Source organism: Myotis nattereri (genome assembly GCF_964212035.1).
Source record: "Myotis nattereri genome assembly, chromosome: 16".
NCBI lineage: Eukaryota > Metazoa > Chordata > Mammalia > Chiroptera > Vespertilionidae > Myotis > Myotis nattereri.
The window spans coordinates 16,819,578-16,847,063 of NC_138091.1; the positions used below are offsets into that span (position 1 = coordinate 16,819,578).

The 27,486-nt window shown below is 48.2% G+C and overlaps 1 protein-coding gene across 1 annotated transcript; it reads left to right on the forward strand.

Moving 5' to 3' along the window:
- Positions 1-5,779: 5,779 nt before the first annotated feature.
- Positions 5,780-26,560, forward strand: FXR2 (FMR1 autosomal homolog 2). Its single transcript, XM_081109660.1, has 17 exons — positions 5,780-6,219; positions 15,229-15,281; positions 15,659-15,752; positions 16,168-16,239; positions 16,353-16,501; positions 17,002-17,095; positions 18,062-18,178; positions 22,446-22,616; positions 22,820-22,898; positions 23,226-23,335; positions 23,791-23,877; positions 24,183-24,402; positions 24,610-24,807; positions 24,897-25,097; positions 25,184-25,279; positions 25,430-25,533; positions 25,865-26,560. The coding sequence occupies exons 1-17, from the start codon at positions 6,139-6,141 to the stop codon at positions 25,958-25,960; spliced, it is 2,022 nt and encodes a 673-aa protein (XP_080965786.1). The 5' UTR covers positions 5,780-6,138; the 3' UTR covers positions 25,961-26,560.
- The last annotated feature ends 926 nt before the right edge of the window (positions 26,561-27,486 follow it).

Consider the following 27,486-nt stretch of genomic DNA (forward strand, 5'->3'; position numbering starts at 1 on the left):
AAAAATTGTGAGGATTAACAACAACAAAAATATGATTCAGTCAAAGAGAACACTTCATGGTCCCCAATTTAAAAAAGAATTTTTAAAAATATTTTTATTGATTTCAGAGAGGAAGGGAAAAGGAGAGGGAGAGATAGAAGCATCAATGATGAGAGAGAATCATTGACTGACTGCTTCCTGCCTGCCTCCTACTGGGGATCGAGCCCATAACCCGGGCATGTGCCCTTGAGCAGAATTGGATCTGGGACCCTCCAGTCCACAGGCCAACGCTCTGCCCACTGAGCAAAACCAGCTTGAGCTAAATTTTTATATATGTACTAGAGGCCCGGTGCACAAAAATTTGTGCACTGGAGGGGGGCAGGTCCCTCAGCCCAGCTTGCCCCCTATTACATACTGGGAGCCCTAGGGGATGTCCTACTACCTGCTCCCTGCTCCCCTTAGGGAGTGGGCCTAAGCCACAGTCTGGCCTCCCTTTGTGGGAGTCGACCAGGCTGATCAGGGGAAGGCACCAGCCCCATCACCACACTGTTGCAGCCACTGCCAGTCACGGCAGCCACCAAGGTGTTTTCATCAACACGGACTCTAGTCCCTTTACCATGAAAAAATGACAACTTTCTTTAGGCATTTTCAAGAAGTGTCTTTCATAGGGTATGACATTCCTTTTTTCTTTCTTTCTTTCTTTATCCTCACCTGAAGATATGTTTCCATTGATTTTTTTAAATATATATTTTATTGATTTTTTACAGAGAGGAAGGGAGAGGGATAGAGAGCTAGAAACATCGATGAGAGAGAAACATCGATCAGCTGCCTCCTACACATCCCCCAATGGGGAAGTGCCCACAACCCAGGTACATGCCCTTGACCGGAATCGAACCTGGGACCCTTCAGTCCACAGGCCGACGCTCTATCCACTGAACCAAACCGGTTTCGGCATCCATTGATTTTTAGAGAATGTGGAAGAGAAAGGGAAAGACAGAGAGAAACATCAAAGTGAGAGGAACACTTTGATTGGTTGCCTCCTGCATGAGCCCTGACCTGGGCCTGGGCCAGGGAGGAGCCTGCAACCTAGGTACATGCCCATGGTCAGAATTGAACCCAGAATCTGCGTTGGGCAGGCCGAGACATTACCCACTGAGCCAAACCAGCTAGGGCAGGATATGACATTTCTTAACCCTCCAGCAGCAGACCTTCCTTTTTTTCTCCAGGAGTGTGGTGGAAAAACCCTAGATCACCTATTTGGACTCTCATTACCCAAGTTACTAAGAATATTACCAGTGGCATACAGGGAGCTTAACCAATCAGCAGTCAGAAAAGGTGTTTCCTCTGTAGTTCACACCAATTGCCTGTTTGGCCCCTGCCCAGGCCTAACGCCTCTGGCGAGTCATTAGCCCTGGGCTGGGGCACCCCCAGCTCCCTGCCGCTGCCGCCATCAATGATCACTGGCTGGCTCGTCCCCGGTCCAAGCCTAAAACCTCTGGCCGAGGCATTAGGCCTTGGCTGGGGCATCCCCAGCTCCCTGCCTCCGCTGCCATCAATGATCGCTGGTTCAATGATCGCTGGCTGGCTCCGCCCTGGCCCTGGCCAGAGGGCTTTAGGCCTGGGCCGGGGCACCCCCAGGTCCCTGACGCCGCCGCCATCAAGGATTGCTGGCTCAACGATCGCTGGCTGGCTCCTCCCTGACCCAGGCCTAAAGCCTCAGTTCGTGGCTTGGGGATGACATATGCAAATTAGCCACCATCTTGGCTGGCGATTAATTTGCATATCTCGCTGATTAGCCAATGGGAAGGGTAGCGAAGTTACAGTTAATTACCATGTTTGTCTATTATTAGATAGGATATATGTATATATATATCCTATATATATATATACATATACATATATACATATATATACATATATCCTATCTAATAATAGACAAACATGGTAATTAACTGTACCTCTGACATGCTTCCCATGGGCTAATCAGGGCGATATGCAAATTAACTGCCAACCAAGATGGCGGCCGGCAGCCAGGCAGCTGAAGCGAACAGGAGGCTTGCTTGCTCCAGTGAAGGAGGAAGCCCAGGTTCCCCGCTGCTGGGCTCTGAGCTTGCACTCTAAGCAACTATGTTGCAATTATAGACAATAAACAAACCCCATGCTTTCAGCCAGCCGGCTGAGCTGGAGTTGCAACAGAGTTTCGATTATAGAACCCAAACAAACCCAGATACCTGCTTTCAGCAGCCGAGGCCTCAGAGCTGGAGCTGAGCCTCAGAGCTAAAGTCGGCTCTCAGTTCCAGTGACAGCCATAGAAGGTAAATAAATCCCAGAATAAAAAAGAAAAAAAGAAAAAAAGGAGGGGTTGGGAGTCAGTCACCCACCAGCCTGTAAACAGCCCTCATCCCCTCATCTAGGCTGGCCAGGCACCCAAGCGGGACCCCCACCCGGATCCAGGACACCCTTCAGGGCAAACCATCTGGCACCCACTCGTGCACCAGGCCTCTATCCTATATAGTAAAAGGGTAATATGTCTCCCAGCACCAGGATCAGCAGAGCAGTGAGGACTCACTGCCCTTGTGTCAAGCGGAGCCACGAGGCCTCCCAGCACTGGGGTCAGCGGAGCCGCGAGGCCTCCTGGCCCCTGGAGCAGTGTGACAGGGGGCAGCGCCCAAACCCCCTGGTCGCCCTGCGGCTCTGTGTGTGACAGGGGGTGGGGCCACAACCTCCCTATCTGCCTTACTCTGTTTGTGACAGGGGAAGGCGCCCCAAACCCTTGATCGGCCCTGCTCTGTGCCTGATAAGGGGGAGCTCCCCAAACCTCTGATTGGCCCTTCTCTGTGTGTGACAGGGTGCGGCGCCCCAACCTCCCCATGGGCCCTGCTCTGTGTGTGATGGGGTGGATCCGCAACCTCCCCATAGGCCCTGCCCTAAGTGTGACAGGGGGGAGTGTCCCAACCCCCTGATCTGCCCTGCTCTGTGGGTGACAGGGGGCGGTGCCCCAACTCCCCTATTGGCCCTACTCTGTGCGTGACAGGGGGGAGCTCCCCAAACCCTTGATCGGCCCTGCTCTGTGTGTGACAGGGGGGAGCTCCCCAACCCCCTGATCGGCCCTGCTCTGTGTGTGACAGGGTACGGAGCCCCAACCCCTCTGATGGGCCCTGCTCTGTGCGTGACAGGGGGCAGCGCCCCAACCCTCTGATCGGCCCTGTTCGGTGCATGACAGGGGGTGGCGCCGCAACCTCCCCATCGACCCTGCCTTGAGTGTGACCGGGGGCGGTGCCCCAAACCCCCAATCGGCCCTACCCTGAGTGTGACTTGGGGTGGCATCGCAACCTCCCGATCCGCCCTGCTCCGTGCATGACAGGGGGTGGCGCCCCAACTCCCCAATCAGCCCTGCTCTGAACCCAACCAGGGGCTGCACCTAGGGATTAGGCCTGCCCTTTGCCACCCGGGAGCGGGCCTAAGCCAGCAGGTTGTTATCTCCTGAGGGGTCCCAGACTGTGAGAGGGCACAAGTGGGGCTGAGGGACAACCCCCCAACCAGTGCACAAATTTTTGTGCACTGGGCCTCTAGTCCTATACAATAAAAGACTAATATGCAAACTGACTGAATGGTGGAACGACTGGTCGCTATGACACACCCTGACCTCCAGGGGGCAGATGCTCAACTCAGGAGCTGTCCCCTGATGGTCAGTGCTCTCCCACAGGGTTAGCACCGCTCAGCCACAAGCCAGGCTCACAGCTGGTGAGCGCAGCGTCAGTGGCAAGAGTCTCTCCTGCCTCTGCTGCAGTGCTAAGGATGTCCGACTGATGACTTAGGCCCGGGCCTAAGCTGTCAGTCGGACATCCCCCAAGGGCTTCCGGACTGCTAAAGGCCGGGCTGAGGGACCCCCCTCCCCTCAGTGCATGAATGTCGTGCACTGGGCCTCTAATATGTGTGTGTGTGTGTATACATTTTATATATATATATATATATATATATATATATATATATTTCAAAGAGAGGAAAGGAGAAGGAGAGAAGTAGAAATATCATCGATTGGCTGCCTCCTGCATGCCCCCTACTGGGGATAGAGCCCGAAACCCAGGCATGTGCTGTGACTGTGAATGGAACCATGACCTTCTGGTTCATGGGTTGATGCTCAACCACTGAGCCACATGGGCCGGGATCCTCCAAATGTTTGTTTCCTGTGTTCTCTCTTCAATGCCTGGCATTGCCAGCCACTCGCTAACCCAAGGTAGAAATCTGGTAGTTGTCTTGTGTTCCACTTCTTCACTGGCTCTGACTTCATTCCACCTCACCTTCATCACCAATTCTTGTTGACTCTACTGCAAATTTAGCAGGCTCCAATCAACCTGTACCCCTGATCCATGTAGGTCCACAGCATCTTTCTTACCTGCAATGGCTCCTTACAGGTCTCACCACCTTCAGGACCACTCTTACTCTTCGATCTGTTTTCCACAGTTATAAAGTGTATGTGGCTTAGAATCTTTCAGTGGCTCTCCATTACTGATAAAGTAAAAGCCATTCTTCGTAAACTGATCTGAAATCCTGCACAATTAAACTTTTTGCAGCTCCTTAGTTTAAGCCAATACTATTTGAATTAGTTGCCATTCCCCAAAGGACAGGCTCTTTCTGCTCTCTGCACGGTGAATTCCTTGTTTTCTCCAGAATATTCTTACTGCGCGCTTCTTCTCTAACAAGCTCCTACTGAACCCTCAACTTAGTCTGCATCACCTCTGGGGCAGTGGTCTTCCCAGATTGCTCTGAATAACAATGATCTTTGTCTCCTTGGGATTCCCTCCATGCTGAGTCTTTATCACCATCACGTCTTCTGTTGAACCTATGAAATTTGTTATTTGTTAAAACTTGTTTGCCACTTGCCCAATACATAAATTCCTTGAGATCAGGGACCACACCTTGTCTTTGTATCCCTAGCACTTAGCACAGTGATTGGGACACAGTGTGGGCTTAATAAATATTTGGTAAGTGATTAAATGCACAACACGATTCTAATTTCTGTGCTATTTTATTCACTTTTATCTAAATTTCTTAATTCAAGGATCTGAAATGTTCTCGCTTCTATCCTTATTCCATGACAATGCTTTCTATTTTGAAGTTCCCCAGCATTTAAATTTATCACATCTTGTACTGAGCTAGGTGGCATTCACCTTTCGGGTTTGTTTTGAAATTATTCTTTAACCTTTCATTATATGTAGGATCAGAATCTTCTCAAGGCAAGAAGGTCGCTTGCACAGTTATTGAAGCTTAAAAGAGTCGATATGTATATAAAGCTCAGGGCATGCGCGTGGGACACTAATTTATTTATTTATTTGCTTTTCCGACTCCTCCTCTTTTTTTGCTTTGGAGCGTGCGCACCAAGAAAGACAAAGGTGGGGAAAGTGACCAAGCAGCCACTCAGACGCATGCGCATCCCTAATGCGTCCAAGCCTGTTGGAGCTCACAGTGAAGTGGGTGTGGTCTGGCCAGAGCAGCAGAAATCCAATCCAATTGAGTGAGCGTGGCCCCTCCCTCCCCGTGATTGGTTAGTTCTCAGTGTTGTGGGGCGGGGAAAGGAAGATATGGGGGTGTTCGAGTGGTGGGGTGGCGAAGAAAGAGCGCCAATCTCCTTCTGCGCAAGCGCCAGTCAGGGACCGCGAGGGGGCGTGAGAGAGCCAAAGGGAGTGTGGTATCTATGAGGCGCTGATGAGCGCGAGCTGAGTCGCCAGCCTTGACGCCTGCGCCGTGGTCCTCAGGGCCCCGCGCGCGGCGGGCGGGTGCCCCGCGCGCCTGCGCAGTAGGCGGCGGTGGCAGGGGGAGGTGGAGGCCGTGGAGCGGCAGCGGCAGAAGCGGGTCCCGCGACAGAGGCAGCAGCGGGGGTGGCGGCGGGCGGAAGCTGAGGTGACGAAGGCAGCGGCGGCGGCGGCCGTCTCTCTCACGGTGGCGGAGACCAAGGCGGTGGCGGCGGACCGGGAGCGGCCCGGCTCCGGCCCCCTGCTCGTTGGCTGTGGCAGGGCCGCCGTGGGGCCGGCCCGGCTCCCGCCCCCCGCGGCTCCCCCTCCAGCTCCTCCTCCGGGGAAGCGCCGGGGGCCTGGGCCGGCCCGTCCTCAGACCGCTGCTGCAGCCGTCGTCGGGGGAGTCGGAGGCGGCGGCGGCGCCATGGGCAGCCTGGCCTCGGGGGGAGACGTGGAACCAGGACTGCCCGTCGAGGTGCGCGGCTCCAACGGGGCCTTCTACAAGGTGAGACGGCGCACCGGCCCGGGACACCTTTCCTCGGCCCGCACCCCGGGCCTGAGCGAGGAAGAGGGGGCGGGATCGAGCTGCCGAGCCGAGTCCTCCGAGCCGCAGACCCGGCTCCCACCCGCAGCCTCCTGGGGAGACCTCCGGAACTTTATCCCATCCTCTTCTTTTGGGCCCTTCTGGCACACCTGCCTCACCCCATCCCAGAGAGAAGGGGCATCAGGCCATCACTGTGCTTGGGTTGGCCCTCCCACTCCCCAGACCCCCTTTGCCCAGTGTCTGCTGACTTCACCGGTGTCCTCGTAGGAGACATGCCTTAGACTTGAATCCCATTTCCCCACAGTCCAAGCACATGGAGAATTCTCTTTATTCTTTTTCCGTAGCCCCCATGGGAAGGCCGTTCTACATTGTATCCTTTTACCTATCTTCCTCCAGAGGCCTTTACCTCCTGGCGCTGGAAGGCACCCCACTTTCATCTTACATTTCTGTTCCCGACCCACGGAAGGATAAATTGTCAAAGTCTGTGACATTTGGTATCTTTGACCTCGGGAACTGTGGATTGTACCAGTCAAGTTGCCTCTTAGCCAGAAGGTGGCATCTTTGCACAAGTATGCCACCCCACCCCTTTATCCGAGAGCTAGCTGGTCTACCATTCTAAGCCAAGGATGGATTTGTCTTCATCATGTTACTTTGATCTCAGATACATTGAAGTCATTCATATAGTTTCTTCATCTTGAGGAATGTAAGTTTGATATTTAAGGTCTGTAAAAGAGATGGGGGATTCATGAGGATTCCGTTTATCTTCTTAAGGATTTCCACTTCTAGAAGACTTATGGCCAACTCTCCGAATTTGGGAATCTGATGTGTCTTTTTAAAATAATTTATTTTTATTGATGTCAGAGAGGAAGGGAGAGGGAGAGAGATAGAAACATCAATGATGAGCGAGAATCATTGATTGGCTGCCTCCTGCACACGCACTGGGGGTCGAGCTGCAACCCAGGCATGTGCCCTGCCCTGACCGGGAATCAAACCGTGACCTCCTGGTTCATAGGTCAACGCTCACTGAGCCATGCTGGCCGGACTGATAAAGCCTTTTTTGAAGAAGGGGACTATCTTGCCCTTTCCCAGGATTTTGGTTCTTTTGAACTTCTTTCACTACCACCTTCTTTGTCCTGAATCCACTTTCTAGGACATTTTTTTAACTTTTAGATTAAGCCAGGAAAAGACTCCTCTTGTCTCAGGATTTTTTCTTTGTGTGACTTGTTATTTTGAAACATTTTGGACTTTATGCTTGGAATTATGCTCAGGCTTTTGATTCCTGTCTTATTCTTTTATTTTACCCTGAGGAGCAAGAGCAGAGATATCTCCTGATAACATCACTTGTGAGAAGAGCTGCATTTCCTTCACTTCCTCTTAAGCCTTTATCCCATAATAGAACTCTCCACCTTCCTGCCCTTGGAAATGACTTTCTCCAACTCCTTCCCTGTGAAGTCATATCTTACCATGGAAAGGGTCTCCTGTTTGCCCTTGGAATGGAAGGTTTCTACCCCAGCTTCAATTGATAAGTTCAGCGTAGTCATTCCTTACCCACTCCAAATGCCTATTTCTCTCTTACTACCCTCACCAGATTTCTTTTTTTAAGATTTTAAAAAATTGATTTTTAGAGAGAGAGAGGGAGGGAGAGGGAGAGAGAGAAATATTGATGTGAGAGTGAAACATTGATTGGCTGCCTCCTGCACACCTCTCACAGGGGATCGAGTCCGCAACCTGGGCATGTCCCCTGACTGGGAATCGAATCAGCAGCCTTTCGTTGCATGGGTCTATGCCCAACCACTGAGCTATACCAGCCAGGCCATATTTCTTTATATTCAGTGCCTGTGGGTACCCATATTTATCTATCACATTCTCTCTTTAAGTCTTTGCCTTTTTATCCTGATATTTCTATATTCCTGTGTAATCCCCAGGAACCACCTTATTCAGTGTCTGAAGGAAGCTCCCAGCTGATCTCTTGTCATTTTTTTCTGCATTCTTTCTAACTCATGGGACTTTTTCTTCTAGGCTGCCTCCATAGCATTTCTGTTTTCTTTGGCAAAATCTCTAATTCCTTTCTGATTCTGAGAGTACATTTGTCTCATACTTTTCCCCAAAACTTGCATTACTTTTGTTATAGTACCCTTACTCATAAGATTTTAGCCCCATTTCCCCCAGTATCTTATCCTTTTACCTAGGTCTTTCCACCCCCAGATTCTTAGTTTCTTAAATTGAGTCTGAGATGAAGATATGATGTTTGCTTTTGTTCTAGGAAGCATGGGAGCCAAGCACAGCTGGGAAAGATTGGTATCCAGTTCAAATGAACTGTGAGACAGCTGGGAAGGGGGATGTTTCCCTGTCTACATACGTACCCAGTAGAAAAACCTCTTTTCTGAATCTTGCCCTTTTCTCTTGGTGGCTATGGCAATGGTAGACTTGGTGAATTGGGGGACAGGATACTTTGAATCAGGGAGTAGAGATTAGAGTTGAGCCAAAGCCAGGTAATGCAGATTTTTTTATTCTGGCCACTTTAGAATTTTCTGCCCCATGCCCTAGTTAAAAACAACAAAAAATCCCTAAATTCAGACTAATTTTTCTTCAGCTTTCAGTGCCATATACTTACCCATTCTGACCTTGCTACTGATTTAATATTCGTGACTCAGCATACTTTAGTGTGTGGGTCAAGGAGTGTGTACATTGCTTCTGGAACTGTAAATTTGGGAAGGTCCTTTTCTGCTCTCAGAATTGGTCCTATTTTTGATCTACCATGAAAGAACTGAAAATGTCAGGTTTGGGATCTAAGTTATTTTTGTCAATTCTTTCTTTTCTGTCAGAATTTAATGTATTTTATTCTTTCAGTTATACTCTCCTAAATGAAATATCTGTTCACCTTCCAGGGCAATCATCCAACTTTCCAGACCTTCCCTGGAAATCCTAATTCCCATTCTTTTCTCAGCTTCAACACATGGTTTTTATCCAGACCCTTATTGCTTTTCTGCTAGAACTCCCTCTCTTTTGAGAGCCCAGGACTAGAAGATAGGTTGAAGGCAAGATCAATTTCATATCTTTTAGATGTTGAGGAAACTAAAGTACCTAAGAACCTAGGGCTCTTTCTCCTTCTGTCTAGTCCTAGGCTCTATTAACCAAAGCCAGAATATGCCATAGCCACTGAATTGAGATATCCTTTGGAGACTCACCTGCTTATCTTCCCAATGAGCATGCATTAAGCTGAACTGGGATCTCACTGTCTACCACTAGTATATTTGGAGGAAAAAACTAGGGGGATGTTGGTGGAATTAAGGAGCAGAGACTGGAATGAAATATGAATGGAGTTAAGGTAAAAACTTGGAGAATGTTTGAAGGAAAAAGACCCTGGAAATATAAGAGTAAATGACATTTGGTTGAATTGCTGAGTAATGTGAGGGAAAACTCCATTCTGATTTCTACATTAATCATTGATCGGCTTTGGGGATCATGGTACCTAGAAAAACCAGGGTGTCATTGCTACCTCCACCTGAGGGTCAACTCTGATATGTTGGAGAAGAATTGGGTTAGAACTTTAGGCATATACTTTGTGAATAGGTATATCTAGGCGTGGTTATCTCTTTACAAAAGAGGTAGGCAAGTAATTTTCTTCTATCTCTTCCACTCCTTTTATCTCACCCCTAAAATGTTTTGAGAATAGCTAACTCTCTTTATAAACTATTTCTAAAGCTTGGAGATAAACATTTTGGATAAAGAATTGAATGAAGTCAGCTGAAGAGACCGGTTGATGTTTCTTGGGGGATCAAACCCACAACCCAGGCATGTGCCCTTGACTGGAATCGAACCCAGGACCCTTCAGTCCACAGGTTGACGCTCTATCCATTGAGCCAAACTGGCTAGGGCAGGATACAGTATTTATTTATTTATTTAATATATTTTATTGATTTTTTTACAGAGAGGAAGAGAGAGGGATAGAGAGTTAGAAACATCAATGAGAGAGAAACATCAATCAGCTGCCTGTTGCACACTCCCTATTGGGGATGTGCCTGCAACCAAGGTACATGTCCTTGGCTGGAATTGAACCTGGGACCTTTCAGTCCGCAGGCCAATGCTCTATCCACTGAGCCAAACTGGTTAGGGCTGGGATACAGTTATTTAAAATCTACTTTTTTTAGTGGATGACAGAGGAGGAAACTTAAGGAGCTAAGAGAAGAACTGAAAAGGAAGAGGGACTCATGCAAGTAGTGAGGAATAAAAATGCTTCAGAAGACTTGAATGGGGAATAGTAGGAGTGGGCATTGATGGAGCTGAATGAAGAGTAGAAAAGAGTTAAAGCATGGATAAGGAAGGGGCCAGATAGTACCAGTAGTACTAATGCCTTGGGTAGCAGTAAGGTTCCATAATAAGATCCAATCTGAAAGAAGAGAGATGGCTTGTATTAAGAGTGAAATTTAGCCCCACAGGTGTGACTCAGCCGTTGAGTGTTGACCCAGGAACCAAGAGATCTCCCATTCGATTCCTGGTTAGGGCACATGCCTGGATTGAGGGCTCAATCCCCATTGGGGTGGGGGGGGGGCATGCAGGAGGCAGCCAACCAATGATGTTTCTCTCTCATTGCTGGTTCTATCTCTATCCCTCTCCCTCTCTCTAAAATCAATAAAAAAAAAATATTTTAAAAGTGAAATTTAGGTTAAGATTTTCCCACCATAAGGAAACAGCAATATAATAAGTGTTTATGATTGATTAGTTCTGTGAGGTGGGAGTGATACAATGTGTGTTTTTGGTGTTTTCTCTCCTAATCTTTTGTCCCTAGCTGCAAAGTTTAGGAATAGCCTTTTGAACCCCCTAATTAAGAAAAAAATATTTCACTCGAGGATGTTTTCATTGATTTTAGAGAGAGAAAGAAAGGAAAACATTGATGTGAGAGAGAAACATTGGTCAGCCTGAAACCTGCATATGTGCCCTGACTGGGAATTGAACCTGGGTCCTTTCAGTGTATGGATGATGCTCTGAGTCACACCAAAGCTGGAACCCCCTAAAATTTTTTTTTTAAATCCTTACCTGAATACATGCATAGAGATTGGAAGAGAGAGAGAGAGAGAGAATGAGAATCAGTCAGCTGCCTTCTGTATACTCCCAGACCAGGGGTTAAACCTGCAACCCATGCATGTGCCCCAACCAGGAATAAAACTGGCAATCTTTCAGTGCACAGGAAACTGAGCCAGTCCAGCCAGGCTGAATCCTCTAATTTTTTTAACTGCTTTATTGAGGTGTAATTGGCGTACAATGAAGTACATATATCTATATTGTACAATTTGTTAGGTTTTAACATATGTATAGATACAAATATATAAACATATACACACACACACACACACACACACACACACACACTAGAGGTAGAGAGGCCTGGTGCACAAAATTTGTGCACGGGTAGAGTCCCTAGGCCTGGCTGGCAGTCAGGACTGATCTGTGGGGTGACTTGCAGGGTGATCGGGGCCCCTACTCACACCTGCCTTGGCCTGGTGCCACCCGCTCACCTGCTCCATCATCCCGCCACGGTCCCGCTCTTGTCAGGGGTCATTGGGACTGGCAGTGCATTCACTGCTGCCCATGGCCGGTGCACGTTGCTGATACCCGTCATGTTCCACGCCACCCCCTGGTGGTCAGCGCATGTCTAACTCCCGGTCTGTCAAACTCTTGCCCGTGGGGGCAATTTGCATATTAGCCTTTTATTATATAGGACTAGAGGCCCGGTGCACAAAAATTTGTGCACTCGGGGGGAAGGGAGGGGTGTCCCTCAGCCCGGCCTGTGCCCTCTCGCAGTCTGGGACCCCTCGGGAGATAACGACCTGCTGGCTTAGGCCTGCTCCCGGGTGGCAGAGGGCAGGCCCAATCCCTAGGTGCAGCCCCTGGTCGGGCTCAGAGCAGGGCTGATTGGGGAGTTGGGGCGCCGCCCCTGTCATGCACAGAGCAGGGCAGATCGGGAAGTTGCGATGCCACCCTCAGTCACGCTCAGGGTAGGGCCGATTGGGGGGTTGGGACACCGCCCCCTGTCACATTCAAGGCAGGGTCGATGGGCAGGTTGCGGCGCCACCCCCTGTCATGCATAGATCAGGGCCCATCAGGGGGTTTGGGGAGCTCCCTCCTGTCACTCACAGAGTAGGGCAGATCAGGGGGTTGGGGCACCGCACCCTGTCACACACCAGAGCAGGGCCGATCAGGGGGTTGGGGCACCGCAGCCTGTCACACACAGAGCCGCAGGGCAATCAGGGGGTTGGGGAGCTCCCCCCTATCAGGCACAGAGCAGGGCTGATCAGGGGGTTGGGGCGCCTTCCCCTGTCATGAACAGAGCAGGGCCGATAGGGAGGTTGTGGCCCCACCCCCTGTCACACACAGAGCCGCAGGGCAATCAGGGGGTTTGGGCGCTGCCCCCTGTCACGCTGGTCCCGGTGCCGGGAGGCATATTACCCTTTTACTATATAGGATAGAGGCCTGGTGCATGGGTAGGGGCCGGCTGGTTTGCCCTGAAGGGTGTCCCGGATCAGGGTGGGAGTCCCCACTGGGGTGCCTGGCCAGCCTGGATGAGGGGATGATGGCTGTTTGCAGCTGGTCACACCCCCTTCAGGGTGGGGGTCCCCACTGGGGTGCCTGGCCAGTCTGGGTGAGGGGCTGAGGGCTGTTTTCAGGCTGGCGGGTGACAGAAGCTCCCAACCGCTCCTTTTTTTCTTTTTTCTTTTTATTCTGGGCCAGCTTTAGCCCTGAGGCTTGTCTCCAGCTCTTTTTTTTTTTTTTTTTTTTTTTAATATATTTTATTGATTTTTTACAGAGAGGAAGGGAGAGGGATAGAGAGTTAGAAACATTGATGAGAGAGAATCATCAATCAGCTGCCTCCTGTACATCTCCTACTGGGGATATGCCCTCAACCCAGGTACATGCCCTTGACCGGAATCGAACCTGGGACCTCTCAGTCCGCAGGCCGATGCTCTATCCACTGAGCCAAACTGGTTTCGGCTTGTCTCCAGCTCTTATTCGAAACAATGTTGCAATCCTGCTGGATGAAGCCGGGCAACTAAAGCAGGTTTCTAGGGTTTTGTTTAGCTTCTATATTTGTAACATAGTTGCTTAGAGTTGCAGCTCAGAGGCCGGCAGCCGCAGGCGGGGAACGTTGCTGTCCTCCATCACTGAAGCAAGCAAGCCTCATGTTCACTTTAAGCTGCCTGGCTGCCGGCCGCCATCTTGGCTGGCAGTTAATTTGCATATCACCCTGATTAGCCAATGGGAAGGGTAGCAGTCGTATGCCAATTACCATGTTTCTCTTTTATTAGATAGGATAATAATCCATTTCTACAATCAGGATAATGAACAGTTCCTGTCACTCCCACAAGTCTTCCACCAATCACTCATCTACTTTCTGTCATACATTAATTGCATTTCCTGATTATTTTTTTATTTAAAAAAAATTTTAATGTTTTTTATTGAGTTTAGAGAGAGAAACATCAAAGAGAGAAACATTGATTCGCCTCCTGTACGCTCTCTACTGGGGATCGAACCTGCAACCTGGCATATGCCTGACTGGGAATCAAACCAGTGAGCATGGAACGATGCTCAACCAACTGAGCCATACTGGCTAGGGCACATTTCCTGATTTTTCACAGAAGTTAAAGGCAATTCTCTTTAAGTAAAAAATGAACTTTGTTATTAATAATCTTGCATCATATACAAAATTTAACTCAAAATAGACGATAAACTTAAATGTAAAATAAAAACTATAAAACTTCTAGAAGACATAAACATATACCTTTGTGGTCTTAGGTTAGACAAAGATTTCTTAGACAAGAAACCAAAAGCTCAGTCATAAAATTAAAAATTAATGAATTGGACTATAAAAATTAACTGTCCTTAATTTTGAGTATGTGAAAATAGGAAGAGAAGGTACAGAAATTGGGAGCATAGGACACATAGCTTTGGCATCTGCAGTGAGGACATAGAAAGTAGGAGGTAGACCAGCTATTTACTCATCCCCGTTCTCCCTTATCATGATCTTAAGATTGGGGTCTTCTACAAATTTTATTATTCTTTTCAAATGCTTAGCAGTATTACAGTCTAGCATTCAGAAATCTCACATCTCTTAAGTTCTAATTTTTTCTTCTGTAAATTGTGTTTATCATTTTTGATTTTTCCAATGTTCTGTTTATTCTCTTAAGACCTGGGCATCAAGGCACCAAGTGTGCTCAGGTCTCTTGCTCTATGGGGGAGCTAGACCCTTCTCTCTTCTTGGCAGATCCTGATGTCCTCTAGGTGTTCCAGGACAGCCTCACGCTGTCTCATGGGATATTCTTAGCCTTGCTGAATGTTGTTGGTATTTTAATTGAATTCTGGCAAGCTACTCAGCACAACAGAAATCAGACAGATAGGAAGTCCCCTGTGGTAGCCATAGTAGACCACCAGTTTCCAGGCTGGTTTTTGTTTGTTGTTGTTTTTGTTAATCCTCACCTGAGGATATTTTTCTATTGATTTTTAGGCAGAGTGGAAGAGAAAGGGAAAGACAGAGAGAAACTTCCATGTGAGGGAAACACATCAATTGGTTGCCTCCCACACACGACCCAACCAGGGCCCAGGTCAGGGAGGAGCCTGCAACCAAGCCCTTTATTAGAATAGAACTGCTGATGCTCTATCCACTGAGCTAAACCAGCTAGGGCTTCCAGGCTGTTTTGATACAAGTGATTTGCCCCCCTCTACTTTCTGTCTCATCTTATTTGTGGATTTTGCCACATTTCTTTCCATGCTGATATCACTCCTTTATCTCTACGTCAATATTCATATTCTTTCTCCAGTACAGCTTTTTTCTGGCCCTGTCTTTAGATTGCTTGTGTCCCCATCTAAAACTATATTTTTAAGGGCCTCTCAATGTCTTTGTTCCCTTAATGGCTAAGATAGTGGTAAATTATTATTTTCTTTTTTTTTTTTACTTTGTTTTAAAATTTATTCTAGGGCTTTGTGAAGGATGTCCATGAAGACTCTGTCACCATCTTCTTTGAAAACAAGTAAGACCCCGGGAATAGAGAATCTAGCATATTAGGTCCTAGAAGGAGAACCACCAACCAGGGTTCTCCTGAAGAGGGCGTGGCTGAATCCCATGAGACAAATAGGTAGGGGATAGCCAAGGGTTTGGGTGGGCAACTTTATATGGATCGAAGGAGAGGAAAGGGCTAAAATTTAGTGAGGGCAGGGGAGCATTTGACCCAGTATTTAGATGGTAGCAAGAGATGGAAGATACCATTATGGAGCAAGGCCTGGGGTTTAGCCTCTCATCGCCAGGGAAGGTAGAAATTGCCCAGCAATTTGAGGCAATAACCTAATCCTGAAGAAATGGGCAACCACATTAGCCTGAATAGCTTTCATATCACCGTTTCATTTGCAGCTGGCAGAGTGAGAGACAAATTCCTTTTGGGGATGTGCGGCTACCACCTCCAGCTGACTATAATAAGGAGATCACAGAAGGGGATGAGGTGGAGGTAAGGTCCATGGAGTCCACCCTTTCTAAATTTCATTTTTCTCACTGCATCACCCTTACCCTGATATCAGTATCCTAGGCTCCTTCCTGGTTGGTTAACTCTCCTTACTCCCCAAGCTAAGCTACTACATCCAGCCAGGTAGTCTATGGACAAGTGAAATGCAGCAATTCCCTGCCCGTTTCTGTTGTGAACAACCAAACTCTCAGGGAGTTTCCTAGTTTCAGAGGATTATTTACCTTTCATTTATTGTAGCAGCATGTAAATTCTAATGCTCTCTGATTTCTAATTAGCAGCTCCTTCCTCCAGTTTCTTTTATCTTGGTTTAAGGATACCTCCCAAGTATTTTAATGCTTATTCCATTCTTGATGTTTGTGGATGGTCTTCAGTATCTTTTTTATTTTTATCTTCCCTTCAGGTTTATTCTCGAGCCAATGAGCAAGAGCCTTGTGGCTGGTGGCTGGCCCGGGTGCGGATGATGAAGGGAGATGTGAGTGATTGTGAAGGCCCTTGGAGAACTGCTGAAACAAATATTTTAGTTATTGAAAGGTGGGAGGTAGAAACTCAGGTCATCCAACAACTTTTCCTCTTTCCTTTGGTCAGTTCTATGTCATTGAATATGCTGCTTGTGATGCCACTTACAATGAGATTGTCACCCTGGAACGACTTCGGCCGGTTAATCCCAATCCCCTTGCAACCAAAGGCAGCTTCTTCAAGGTTACCATGGCTGTTCCTGAGGATCTGAGAGAAGCGTAAGTGTTAGGGATGTCGGGAGTAGTGGTGGGCCCAGGCTCTCTTTACAGCCCTCATTTCTGCCCTATTTCTCCCAGTTTCAGTCTTGTCTGTTGTTCCCTTCGCCCTCTAGAGCCCTTCTTGCTCCCAGTTCTTGTTTTTCTTCATCCCTTAAAACGCACCCCCCACCCCTTTTTTTTTAATCCTTACCTGAGGATATTTTTTCCATTTATTTATTTATTTTTTAGAGAGAGTGAAGAGAGGGTTGGTGTGGGGCGGGGGGAGAGAGAGAGAGAAAGAAGGAAAGAAATATAAAAACAAGACACATCGATTAGTTGCCTCCTGCTCATGCCCCGAATGGGGCTGGGGATGAACCTGCAACCTAAGTATATGCCCTTGACCGGGAATTAAACCCCCGATGCTTTGGTGCGCTCTAACCATTGAACCACCAACCAGGGCTCTCCTGAACCTTTGCCTGCACTCTACACTCTGCCCTCTGAACACTTCTCTTTCTCTGCAGCTGTTCCAATGAAAATGTTCACAAAGAGTTTAAGAAAGCGTTGGGAGCGAACTGCATCTTTCTCAACATTACAAATAGTGAGCTTTTCATCCTGGTGAGTTTATTCGTGTAAACCCTTTCAGCAATTTTTCCTTCTCCCGTTTTAACTTCTTTGTAGAAATGGAGGAGCTAAAATGTGCTTATATTTATTTGTCAGAGAGGACTTATTGCTCCTGACCTCTGTGTGCCTAGGTAGCCCTACCTTTCCTTAGTCTTCCTATGTCAGACCTTGAATTAAAAAAATTTTTTTTAATCCTCACCAGAGGATATTTTTCCATTGATTTTTAGAGCAGGAGAAAGAGGGAAAGACAAAGAGAAATATCAATGTGAGAGAAACACATCGATTGGTTGCCTCCTGCACGTCCCCGACCAGGGCCTGAACCGGGGAGGAGCCTGCAACTGAGGTACGTGCCCTTGACCGCAATCTAACCCGGGACCCTTGGGTCCGCAGGCCAACGCTTTATCCACTGAACCAAACTGGCTAGGGCAACATTTATTTTTTTAAACCTGGTCCTTATATTGCAGTCTGGGCTGGGACCCTCTCTTGTATATTTAAACTCTAAAAAATAGACTGTACAGTTCTCACCTGTGTCTGCTGGCTAAAATCTCTCCCCTTAGGCACCCAGAGAGTACACCCTGTGAGGCTGACAATGATTTTCCTCTTCCCTAGCTTTATTTTTTAACTCCCACCCTTGTCCAGAGACCAGACATCCTGATTCCCAGTTGCTGGCTCTCCCCGAGTATGTATTCAAAGTCAGTTTTTAAAAAAAATATATTTTTAATGATTTCAGAGAGGAAGGGAGAGGGAGAGAGAGATAGAAACATCAATGATGAGAGAGAATCATCTATTGGCTGCCTCCTGCATGCCCCCTACTGGGGATCAAGCCCACAACCCAGGCATGTGCCCTTGACCATAATTGAACCTAGGACCCTTTAGTCCGCAGACTTACACTCTGTCCACTGAGCCAAACCAGCTAGGGCCTCAGAGTCAATTTTAATGACTTCGTTGGTTTATTCCCAGTCAACCTCAGAAGCCCCTGTGAAGCGTGCATCCCTGCTGGGTGATATGCATTTTCGAAGCCTGCGCACTAAACTGCTACTCATGTCTCGAAATGAAGAAGCTACGAAACACCTAGAGGTAGATTTTGGCTTTACTCTTTACTGCTGTTATATTGGTACTAGAGGCTCAGTGCTTGAAATCTGTGCACAGGTTGGGTCCCTAGGCCTGGCCGGTGATCAGGGCTGATTGGAGCCTGCCTTCCCCCTGCTGCCGGCTGCCGGCTGGGGCCTTCCTTCATTCCGCGCCACCCCTGGTGGTCAGTGCACATCATAGCAAGCAGTCAAACTCCTGATGGATAATTTGTGTATTAGCCTTTTATTATATAGGACTAGAGGCCCGGTGCACAAAAATTTGTGCACTCAGGGGGGTGGAGGTCCCTCAGCCCGGCCTGTGCCCTTTCACAGTCTGGGACCCCTTGGGGGATGACCACCAGCTGGCTTAGGCCTGCTCCCTGGCGGGATTGGGCCTAAGCTGGCAATCAGACATCCCCCTGGCAGCCTGGCAGCCCCTGGGGGATGTCCACTTGCCAGCGGGGAGCAGACCTAAGCTGCAGTCAGACATCCTTAGCGCTGCTGAGGAGGGAGGTGAGGCTCCCACCACCACCGCTGTACTGGCAGCCATCAGCCTGGCTTGTGGCTGAGCAGAGCTCCCCCATGTGGGAGCGCACTGACCACCAGAGGGCAGCTCCTGCATTGAGCATCTGCCCCCTGATGGTCAGTGTGTGTCATAGTGACCAGTCATTCCCAGTCTTTCTGCTGTTAGGGTCAGTTTGCATATTACCCTTTTACTATATAGGATAGAGGCCTGGTGCACAGGTGGGGGCTGGCTGGTTTGCCCTGAAGGGTGTCCCGGATCAGGGTGGGGGTCCCGCTTGGGTGTCTGGCCAGCCTGGATGAGGGGCTGATGGCTGTTTTCAGGCTGGCCACACCCCCTTCAGGGTGGGGGTCCCCACTGGGGTGCCTGGCCAGTCATGGTGAGGGGCTGAGGGCCGTTTTCAGGCTGGCCTGTGACTGAAGCTCCCAGCCTCTCCTTTTTTTCTTTTTTTTTTTAATTCTGGGATTTATTTATCTTGTATAATTGAAACTCTGTTGCCGTCACTGGCGCTCCCAGCTCTGAGGCCGCAGCTGGCTGAAAGCAGGTATCTGGGGTTTGTTTAGCTTCTATAATTGAAACTTTGTTGCTTTTGGAGCTGTTGCTTTTGGAGCTCAGAGCCGGGCCGTGGCAGGCAGAGAACCTTGGCTTCCTCCATCACTGGAGCAAGCAAACCTCCTGCTTGCTTCAGCTGCGTGGCTGCCGACCGCCATCTTTGTTGGCAGTTAATTTGCATATCTCACTGATTAGCCAATGGGAAGCGTAGCGGAGGTACGGTTAATTCCCCCTTTTTGTCTTTTATTAGATAGGATAGGATTATTATCCTCCTCCCTTGTCCCATCCTTTACTCATGTTCTTATGTTTACAGAACACAAAGACGAAGGCCTTTGTGGGCCATTATACCTGATCTGCTATTTTATCCCAGACTCCTCCAGATGACAGAGCTCCATCATGTTATAGTACAGTTGTTTACAAACTCTTTTTGAGCCATGGGACTCTGATTAAGTGAAATATACTTACTTGAAAGCACAGGGCATAAAACATCAATCAGAGCAGTGGAGCGGGTGTTTTCTTCTACTGGCATCCCTCAAATTACCTCAGAACCAAAACACTTTGAGGGATATATTTGAGAACCATTTGTACACTGGAAAGACAGCTGAACTTGGGATCCTAAGTCTTGCTTTGTCAAATAATCGACCTTTGGCAAATCATTTTATTTTACTGAACTTTTATCTTCATTTGTGACAATGAGGTTAGACTAAAATATAGGGGTGGGCAAAAGTAGGTTTACAGTTGTGACTATGCAAAAGTTATTCATATTATTTGTATTGCAACTGTAAATCTTTTGCCCACCAGTGTATTTCTGAGAATTGAGCTCTCACATCTTATGATGGTTACATTTCCTTTTCTTAGGTATTATTCCATTCTAAATGAGTAGGGTATGTGTTTGTATTTGAATATGCATTTCCATTTATCAAGTAAACTGGTCTTTTTGGGAGCTTTTCTCTGAGCCTGTGCAAATTCTGGATCATGGTAATCTTTCACTTTTCTAGGGATGCTATTCAGGGCACTGCAGTTAAAAATTTGCCTGGTCGGTGTGGCTCAGCAGTGGAGCATCGATCCAGAAACCAAGAGGTTGCTGGTTTGATTCCCGGCCAGGGCACATGCCCGAGTTGCAGGCTGATCCCCAGTAGGGGGTGTGCAGGAGGCAGCTGATTCTCTCTCATTATTGGTGTTTCTATCTCTCTCTCCCTCTCTTTTCTTCTCTCTCTAAAAATCAATAAAAATATATTTAAAAATAAGTAAATAAAAATTCACCATTACCTCCAGATAATAAAAACTACATCTGCTTCATTTCTCCATGAACAGGTTTCCTGGTGACAAAGGTAGAATATTTAACTCCTCTAGGACTTGGCTGTGTTGATTTGTATGGTAAAGTGTACCAGATAGCTAAGTTAACCATAGGTGCAAGGTCTTAAGAATCAGGACATGCTCTTGGTTTTGAGAAATCTTGTGTTTTTTTAATATATTTTTTATTGATTGCAGAGAGGAAGGGAGAGGGGGTGGGGAGAGAGAGAAGCATCAATGATGAGAGAGAACCACTGATGAGCTGCCGCCTGCACACCCTACTGGGTATTGAGCCTGCAACGCAGGCATGTGCCCTTACCAGAATCGAACCTGGGACCCTTCAGTCCGCAGGCCGATGCTCTATCCGCTGAGCCAAACCAGTCAGGGCTTGTGTTTTGTTTTTTTAAAATTATTATTAAAATATTGAATATATAAAGGATAATAAAACAATATAACACCCTTGGTATACTTCTCTAGAAGATACTTGTAAATCCAGTTAGATCCTTTCCTCTCCCTCCCTAAGTTATTTTGAACACCCAACTTCGTTATTTTATCCAGCCTTCTCTTCTTGTCTAGTGTAAATCCTTGCTATAACTCAATCTCATCTGTTTTGTTTTTGTTTTTGTTTTTTTTTTTAAATATATTTTATTGATTTTTTACAGAGTGGAAGGGAGAGAGATAGAGAGTTAGAAACATCGATGGGAGAGAAACATCGATCAGCCGCCTCCTGCACATCTCCCACTGGGGATGTGCCCGCAACCCAGGTACATGCCCTTGACCGGAATCGAACCTGGGACCCCTCAGTCCACAGGCCGACGCTCTATCCACTGAGCCAAACCGGTTTCGGCAATCTCATCTGTTTTGGAAGCAGGAAGTCATGGATTGTAATTTGGGAATGTCCCCTTTAGATATCTTTCCTATTTGGTGCTTTTTACCTAAGACTCTCTCTTCTAGAATCTTTTTTTTAATTTATATTTTATTGATTTTTTACAGAGAGGAAGGGAGAGGGATAGAAAGTTAGAAACATCGATGAGAGAGAAACATCGATCAGCTGCCTCCTGCACACTCCCTACTGGGGATGTTGCCCGCAACCAAGGTACATGCCCTTGTCCGGAATCGAACCTGGGACCCTTGAGCCCGCAGGCCGACGCTCTATCCACTGGGCTAAACCGGTTAGGGCTCTTCTAGAATCTTTCCTGCCTTTCTGTCTTTTGTACCCAGGGATCCCACAAAGGACTGGTTAAGAAGTGAAGTAGAGAACCTGGCTGGAGATCCTGGCTAGAACTAGGCTAGAGAACCTGGCTAGGCTACTGATCAACTGAAAAAAACAATAATAATAATAAAATTAAATTAAAATTTTTTGTCTGAAAAAAAAAAAAAGAAGTGAAGTAGTATGGTGTTCCATAGGCTCCTTTTATGCTTTTCTTAACCTGTTGCTTTCTGCTCAACTTTTCAGTGTTTATTTTGGGAATTGATATTAGTTTGGTTAAGTAATAGTCATAGTTTCTTAGACTTGCATTTGCCTTGTGAAAAGTTCTCTCTCACCAGTCTTATTTAATCTTCTTGATTGTTTGGTGATGGGGCGGGCCAGGTGTAACCATCTAGCAGATGACAGAATGGAGGCACAGTGTGTGTGTTTTGTTTAGGATCACACAACCAGATAGTGGTAGAGCTAAATCCAGAACTTTGGTGGCTCCAAGCCCAAACTCTGCTCTCATTTTCTCCCCTTTCCCCTAAGCCATTGGTATTTGGAAGGTAGGAGTGGAATTTAAAGTTCCTGAATTTTCCACACAGGTTCTGATGGCGGCACACTCCAGGGTGGTTCTGGCTTGCAAAGCGTCAGGTGCCTGGGACAGGTCTTCTGAGATTCCGCCATTATGATTCCTACAGTGCCTTTTCCTTTCAGACCAGTAAGCAGTTGGCAGCAGCATTCCAAGAGGAGTTCACAGTGCGAGAAGACCTGATGGGACTGGCAATTGGGACTCATGGTGCCAACATCCAGCAGGCCCGAAAAGTACCTGGGGTGACTGCCATTGAGTTGGGTGAAGAGACCTGTACTTTCCGCATCTACGGGGAGGTCAGCAAAAGATGTCTGTTTTCTAGATCTCTCAGGGGATACAGAAAAGAGAGGGTGAAGTAGAAAGGAAACCTGAGTCATGTTTATATCCCTCCCTGACTTTGGTGGTAGTAATTTTTCCAAAGATGAAGGAAGAGTGGCAGAAAGATTATTGTTTGAGACCCATGTTCTCTGTTTTAGTAATGACTCCCCACTCTTCTTAGACTCCAGAGGCATGCCGACAGGCCCGAAGCTACCTTGAGTTTTCTGAGGACTCTGTGCAAGTGCCTAGGAACCTGGTTGGTGAGTTGGGGGTGTGTATATATTATAAAAGAGAATACAGTGGGGGGCCAGAAGTGAAATTCTCTTAAGTGATTCTGGGCTTGGCACCTCCCTATGGACTTTAGTTTCATAAGGACAGAATGACCTATACTAGGAGTGACAAAAATGGAAGAACAGATTTCTAGGGATTGTAATATTTTGTCCTGTGAAAACTCAATAGGAAAGTAGCCACAATAGAGTATTAAACAAAATCTACAGACAGAAGCTGAAAGACTTTATCTTAACTGTTTTGACTCTTCTTTCTCTCCTTAAAAAAAAAAAGGTCTAAATTCTCCTTTACCCATTCAGGCAAAGTGATTGGAAAGAATGGAAAAGTAATCCAGGAGATCGTGGATAAATCTGGTGTGGTGAGGGTTCGAGTAGAAGGTGATAACGACAAGAAGAACCCCAGGGAGGAGGTATGGGCAACTATGCCTAGAGATGGGTGTCCAAGAAGTAGATGGGATTGCTCCCAAAGCCATTCTCTGAGGGCTGGGATTTCTGGGGGGGTGGGGTTGGGGGTAGAGCATTTGTTTCCCCCTCAATGTAGAGCCAGAAAGATTGCATTGGGCCCTGGCCTGGTAGCTCAGTTGGTTAGAGAGTCATCCCCATATGCCAAGGTTGTGGGTTGGATCCCCGGTCAGGGCACGTACAAGAATCAACCAAGGAGTGCATAAGTAAGTGGAACAGCAAAATTGGTGTTTCTTCCTCTTTCTTTCTCTTTCTCTCTCCCTCCCTCTGTGTGTGTGTGTGTGTGTGTGTGTGTGTGTGTGTCAATGATCCCATTGGTTGGGCTTCTAGGGGAGATAGGGTAGAGTTAATACTTCCATTTGACTCTCCTTCTAATCCATCTGCCTTTCCCTCTATTCTCCAGGGAATGGTTCCCTTCATATTTGTTGGCACTCGAGAGAATATCAGCAATGCTCAGGCTCTGCTGGAATATCACCTCTCCTACCTGCAGGTACCCAAGCTAGAAACCTGGGAGAGCAAAGATCTGAGTCTAGCAAGGGGGCGAAGACTGCTGGTGGATCGAGTTAGGATTGTGCCCAGTTTGTCTCTGAGTAGAATAGAAACTACTGGGTGGGAACTTGGGGCTGTGGGGTTGGATCCCAGAATATTTTTTATTTAACCAATGCCTGCCTTCTTACATTCCTGAGAGTCAAGATATGTAGGGATGGTTGGGGCAGAGAAACATGAAAGGAAACTGTTCATTGATCTTAAACTTATTCTTCCTTCCATATCTCCCTCCATTCTTTACCCAACCAGGAGGTGGAACAACTTCGCTTAGAGAGGCTACAAATTGATGAACAACTTCGGCAGATTGGGCTGGGCTTTCGCCCTCCTGGGAGTGGGCGGGGCCCCGGAGGCAGTGACAAAGCTGGATATACCACGGATGAGAGCTCCTCCTCCCTGCATACGACACGAACCTATGGGGGCAGCTATGGGGGCCGTGGCCGGGGCCGGAGGACAGGTGGTCCTGCCTATGGTAAGAAAGCTATGGGAGAGGGAGGCGAACAGTGGTGGGGCTTGCGAGGAGAGGCAAAGGTCTGAGTGGAAGATTGAGGAAAGGGTGATGGAGATGACAGTGGCTGGGGGACTGGTGAGTGAGAAGAAGTCTTCCAGTTTGGGGACGGTGATGGACCCTGGGACTGGGCGGGGGGAGTGACTTGATTCAACTCCCTGTGTTCTTTAGGCCCCAGCTCAGACCCATCTACAGCTTCTGAGACCGAGTCTGAGAAGAGGGAAGAGCCTATTCGAGCTGGGACAGGAGATCGAGATCCCCCAACCCGGGGGGAAGAAAGCCGGAGGCGGCCAATTGGGGGCCGGGGTAGGGGACCTCCACCTGCTCCCCGGCCTACTTCGAGATACAACTCTTCATCTATTAGCTCAGGTACTAGTACCAGACAGCTGGGTTTGTGAATGTAGGACAAAGGGAAAGTTGGTGGGCACCTGACTCCCAATTGTTCCTTCTCTAACCAGTGCTGAAGGATCCAGACAGTAATCCCTACAGCCTACTGGACACATCTGAACCAGAGCCGCCAATTGATTCAGAGCCTGGGGAACCCCCCCCAGCAAGTGCCAGGCGGCGCCGCTCCCGCCGCCGGCGCACTGATGAAGACAGGACTATCATGGATGGAGGCCTGGAATCTGATGGGCTTAGCACGACAGAAAATGGCTTGGGTAAGGGGTGTTTAAAAATTAGAGCTGGGCAAGAACTGAGGGATGGGAGTTTGGATGCATAGTTTGAATTTTCCCCTGCCCCACAGAAGATGAGTCCAGACCTCAGCGTCGAAATAGGAGCCGCCGCCGCCGTAACCGCGGTAACCGTACTGATGGTTCTGTCAGTGGAGACCGCCAACCAGGTCAGCTAACACTGGGTACCAGCATCTTTTCTTAGAGCTGAGAATGGGATGCCTCCTACCCTATGATAACCAGGGGTTGGGGTTCATTGGGTATCTAGGGGCTGGATACCTGGGTTCCTTCTGAAACTCTTGGTCCTCTGCCTTCCCCAGTGACTGTGGCTGACTATATCTCCCGAGCAGAGTCTCAGAGCCGCCAGCGGCCAACCCTGGAGCGCACTAAACCCTTAGAGGACTCTCTTTCAGGACAGAAGAAGGTAGGCAAGCAAGATGTAATTTACTCCTCCCCCCTTTTTTGTTCTTTAGGGGCAAGGGACACAAGAAATTTCACAAAGAAATCTCTTGCTAAAGGGCAGAGAAGACTATGTCTGATGGAGTTTAGACTATATTTAGAATAGTGGAAAATTTGAAATAAGTTTCCAGGAAAGATTGGTTCATATTTTATGGGTCCCACTGAGAGTGACTTAGTTCAAGGACCAATCCCTGGGTCACCAGATGCCAGGAGTGCTAGGATGGTAGGGAATGTCATTCCCTGAATTTCTACTGACCACTTTTTCCTCTCCATTTTCTTTCCCACTTTCCCCTCAGGGTGACTCTGTCAGCAAGCTTCCTAAGGGCCCCTCAGAGAATGGGGAGCTCTCCGTTCCCCTGGAGTTGGGTAGTTTGGTGAATGGGGTTTCATAAAACCTCCAGCCTGCATCCCTCCCTTCTCCATCTCGCTTGCTGCCCAACACCATGGCCCTCACAGGCCCGACTGACCTGCGCTGGAGCTGCTCTTATCTAGGGGGGAGGGGGGTGGCACAGAAGCTTGGGTCCCCCCCCCAACCTCCAGGAGCTAGTGGAGGGTGTGTAACAGGGTCATACCCACCTCCCTCTTGTCCACCCTACCCCAGGGTGAGGGGAGCCTTTCCTTCCCCATCAGACTGGATGTGCCTTTATCCTCTAAAGCCCCAATCTCTCTCTGAACACCCCCATTCTCCGCCTTTGGTGCGGGGTGCTTCTTGACCCACCCAGATTTGACAGTTCAGGGGGGTTCCCCTGCTATCCCTCCTACCATCCTGTACCCCCGATTTCTGGGGCCTCATCACTGTGGAAGACGGGGATAGTAAGGGTTTAAGTGGGTGGGAGGCATGGGGAAGGTTTTGGAGTAGAACCAGGGGTGTGTATGAAGGGGGTGACAAGGTCCCCCAGGGGAAGGGGGACCAACCTTATCTGGTGGATGAGAAGGCGTATTTATTTTTCACTGTACAGTATTTAAAAAGAGAATTAAAAAATCCAAACGGCTCTCTGGTTCTTGTGTCTTCCTTGTGCCCAGTTTGGTCCAGCTGTTTTCCTGACTGATCTGTCCTGGACCTTGCCTTCTGTTTCTCAGCATCTGGCTCTAGTGTTCCAAAGATGGTCTACTTTGGGAATTCTGGACAGTCTTAAGTTCCCTGGCCCAGGTACCCTCCTGGTCGAGGAGAGTGGCTTTTGTCTTGCTGCTTCTCTCCTCCCCCCAAGTTTGCTGCTGGAGGGAGCTGGGCCACTCCTGTACCTGAGTCACAGCTGGCTAGGTAGGGCTGCCCAAGCTGGAACTGTTCCTGCCAAGAGCCAAGAGCCAAGACTGGCTGCTTAATCGGATTACCTGAGGCCTGGGGCTTGGGCTGGGTCTTGGGCAGAGTGGGACCTTGATGTCCAGCCCTCATTTCCTGCCCTGGAATCAGACCTTTTTTTTCTTCCAGCATCCATGTCACTGATCTCTCAACCCCAGGGGAGTTGTTCTGGGGTTCCTGGCTCCCTGCCTTCAGACTCTGACTAAAGTTTGAAGATAAAATGTGTGTGGAGAAACCTTTGTTTGGGGGCTGGAGTTGGGAGAGTTTAAGTTTTCTCACCTGGAGTGGTGTTGAATCACCACCCAAGCACCTGCTGGGATGACTCAGGCAACAAGAATGGCCTGCCTCCCTGTAACTGCCCTGACTTCTTGCCCCAGGGGCAGATTGGGTTTTGAGGGGCACTGGGCACAAGAAAAGGGTTTGGGGTGGGTGTGGGGTATTCCAGTTTGTCCTAGCACAATTGACCCTGAGGGCTTTTGATTCGGGTGTTTGCTTCCATTGTGCAAAGGAATTGACTTTAAATTGCCAAACCTTAAGAAGGGAGGGGAAGACTCGCAGAGCTACAGGGGCTGGAAGGCTTGACATCTGGGTCTTGGGTGGGGAGGGGGCGTGGTGCCC

Excerpts from the sequence above, each read along its gene's own strand:
- FXR2 (XM_081109660.1), top strand. The coding sequence starts at position 6,139 with ATGGGCAGCCTGGCCTCGGGGGGAGACGTGGAACCAGGACTGCCCGTC. Across the intron at positions 17,096-18,061 it reads ATAGTGAGCTTTTCATCCTG|TCAACCTCAGAAGCCCCTGT; the intron begins GTGAGTTTATTC and ends GTTTATTCCCAG. Across the intron at positions 25,534-25,864 it reads CTCTTTCAGGACAGAAGAAG|GGTGACTCTGTCAGCAAGCT; the intron begins GTAGGCAAGCAA and ends CTTTCCCCTCAG.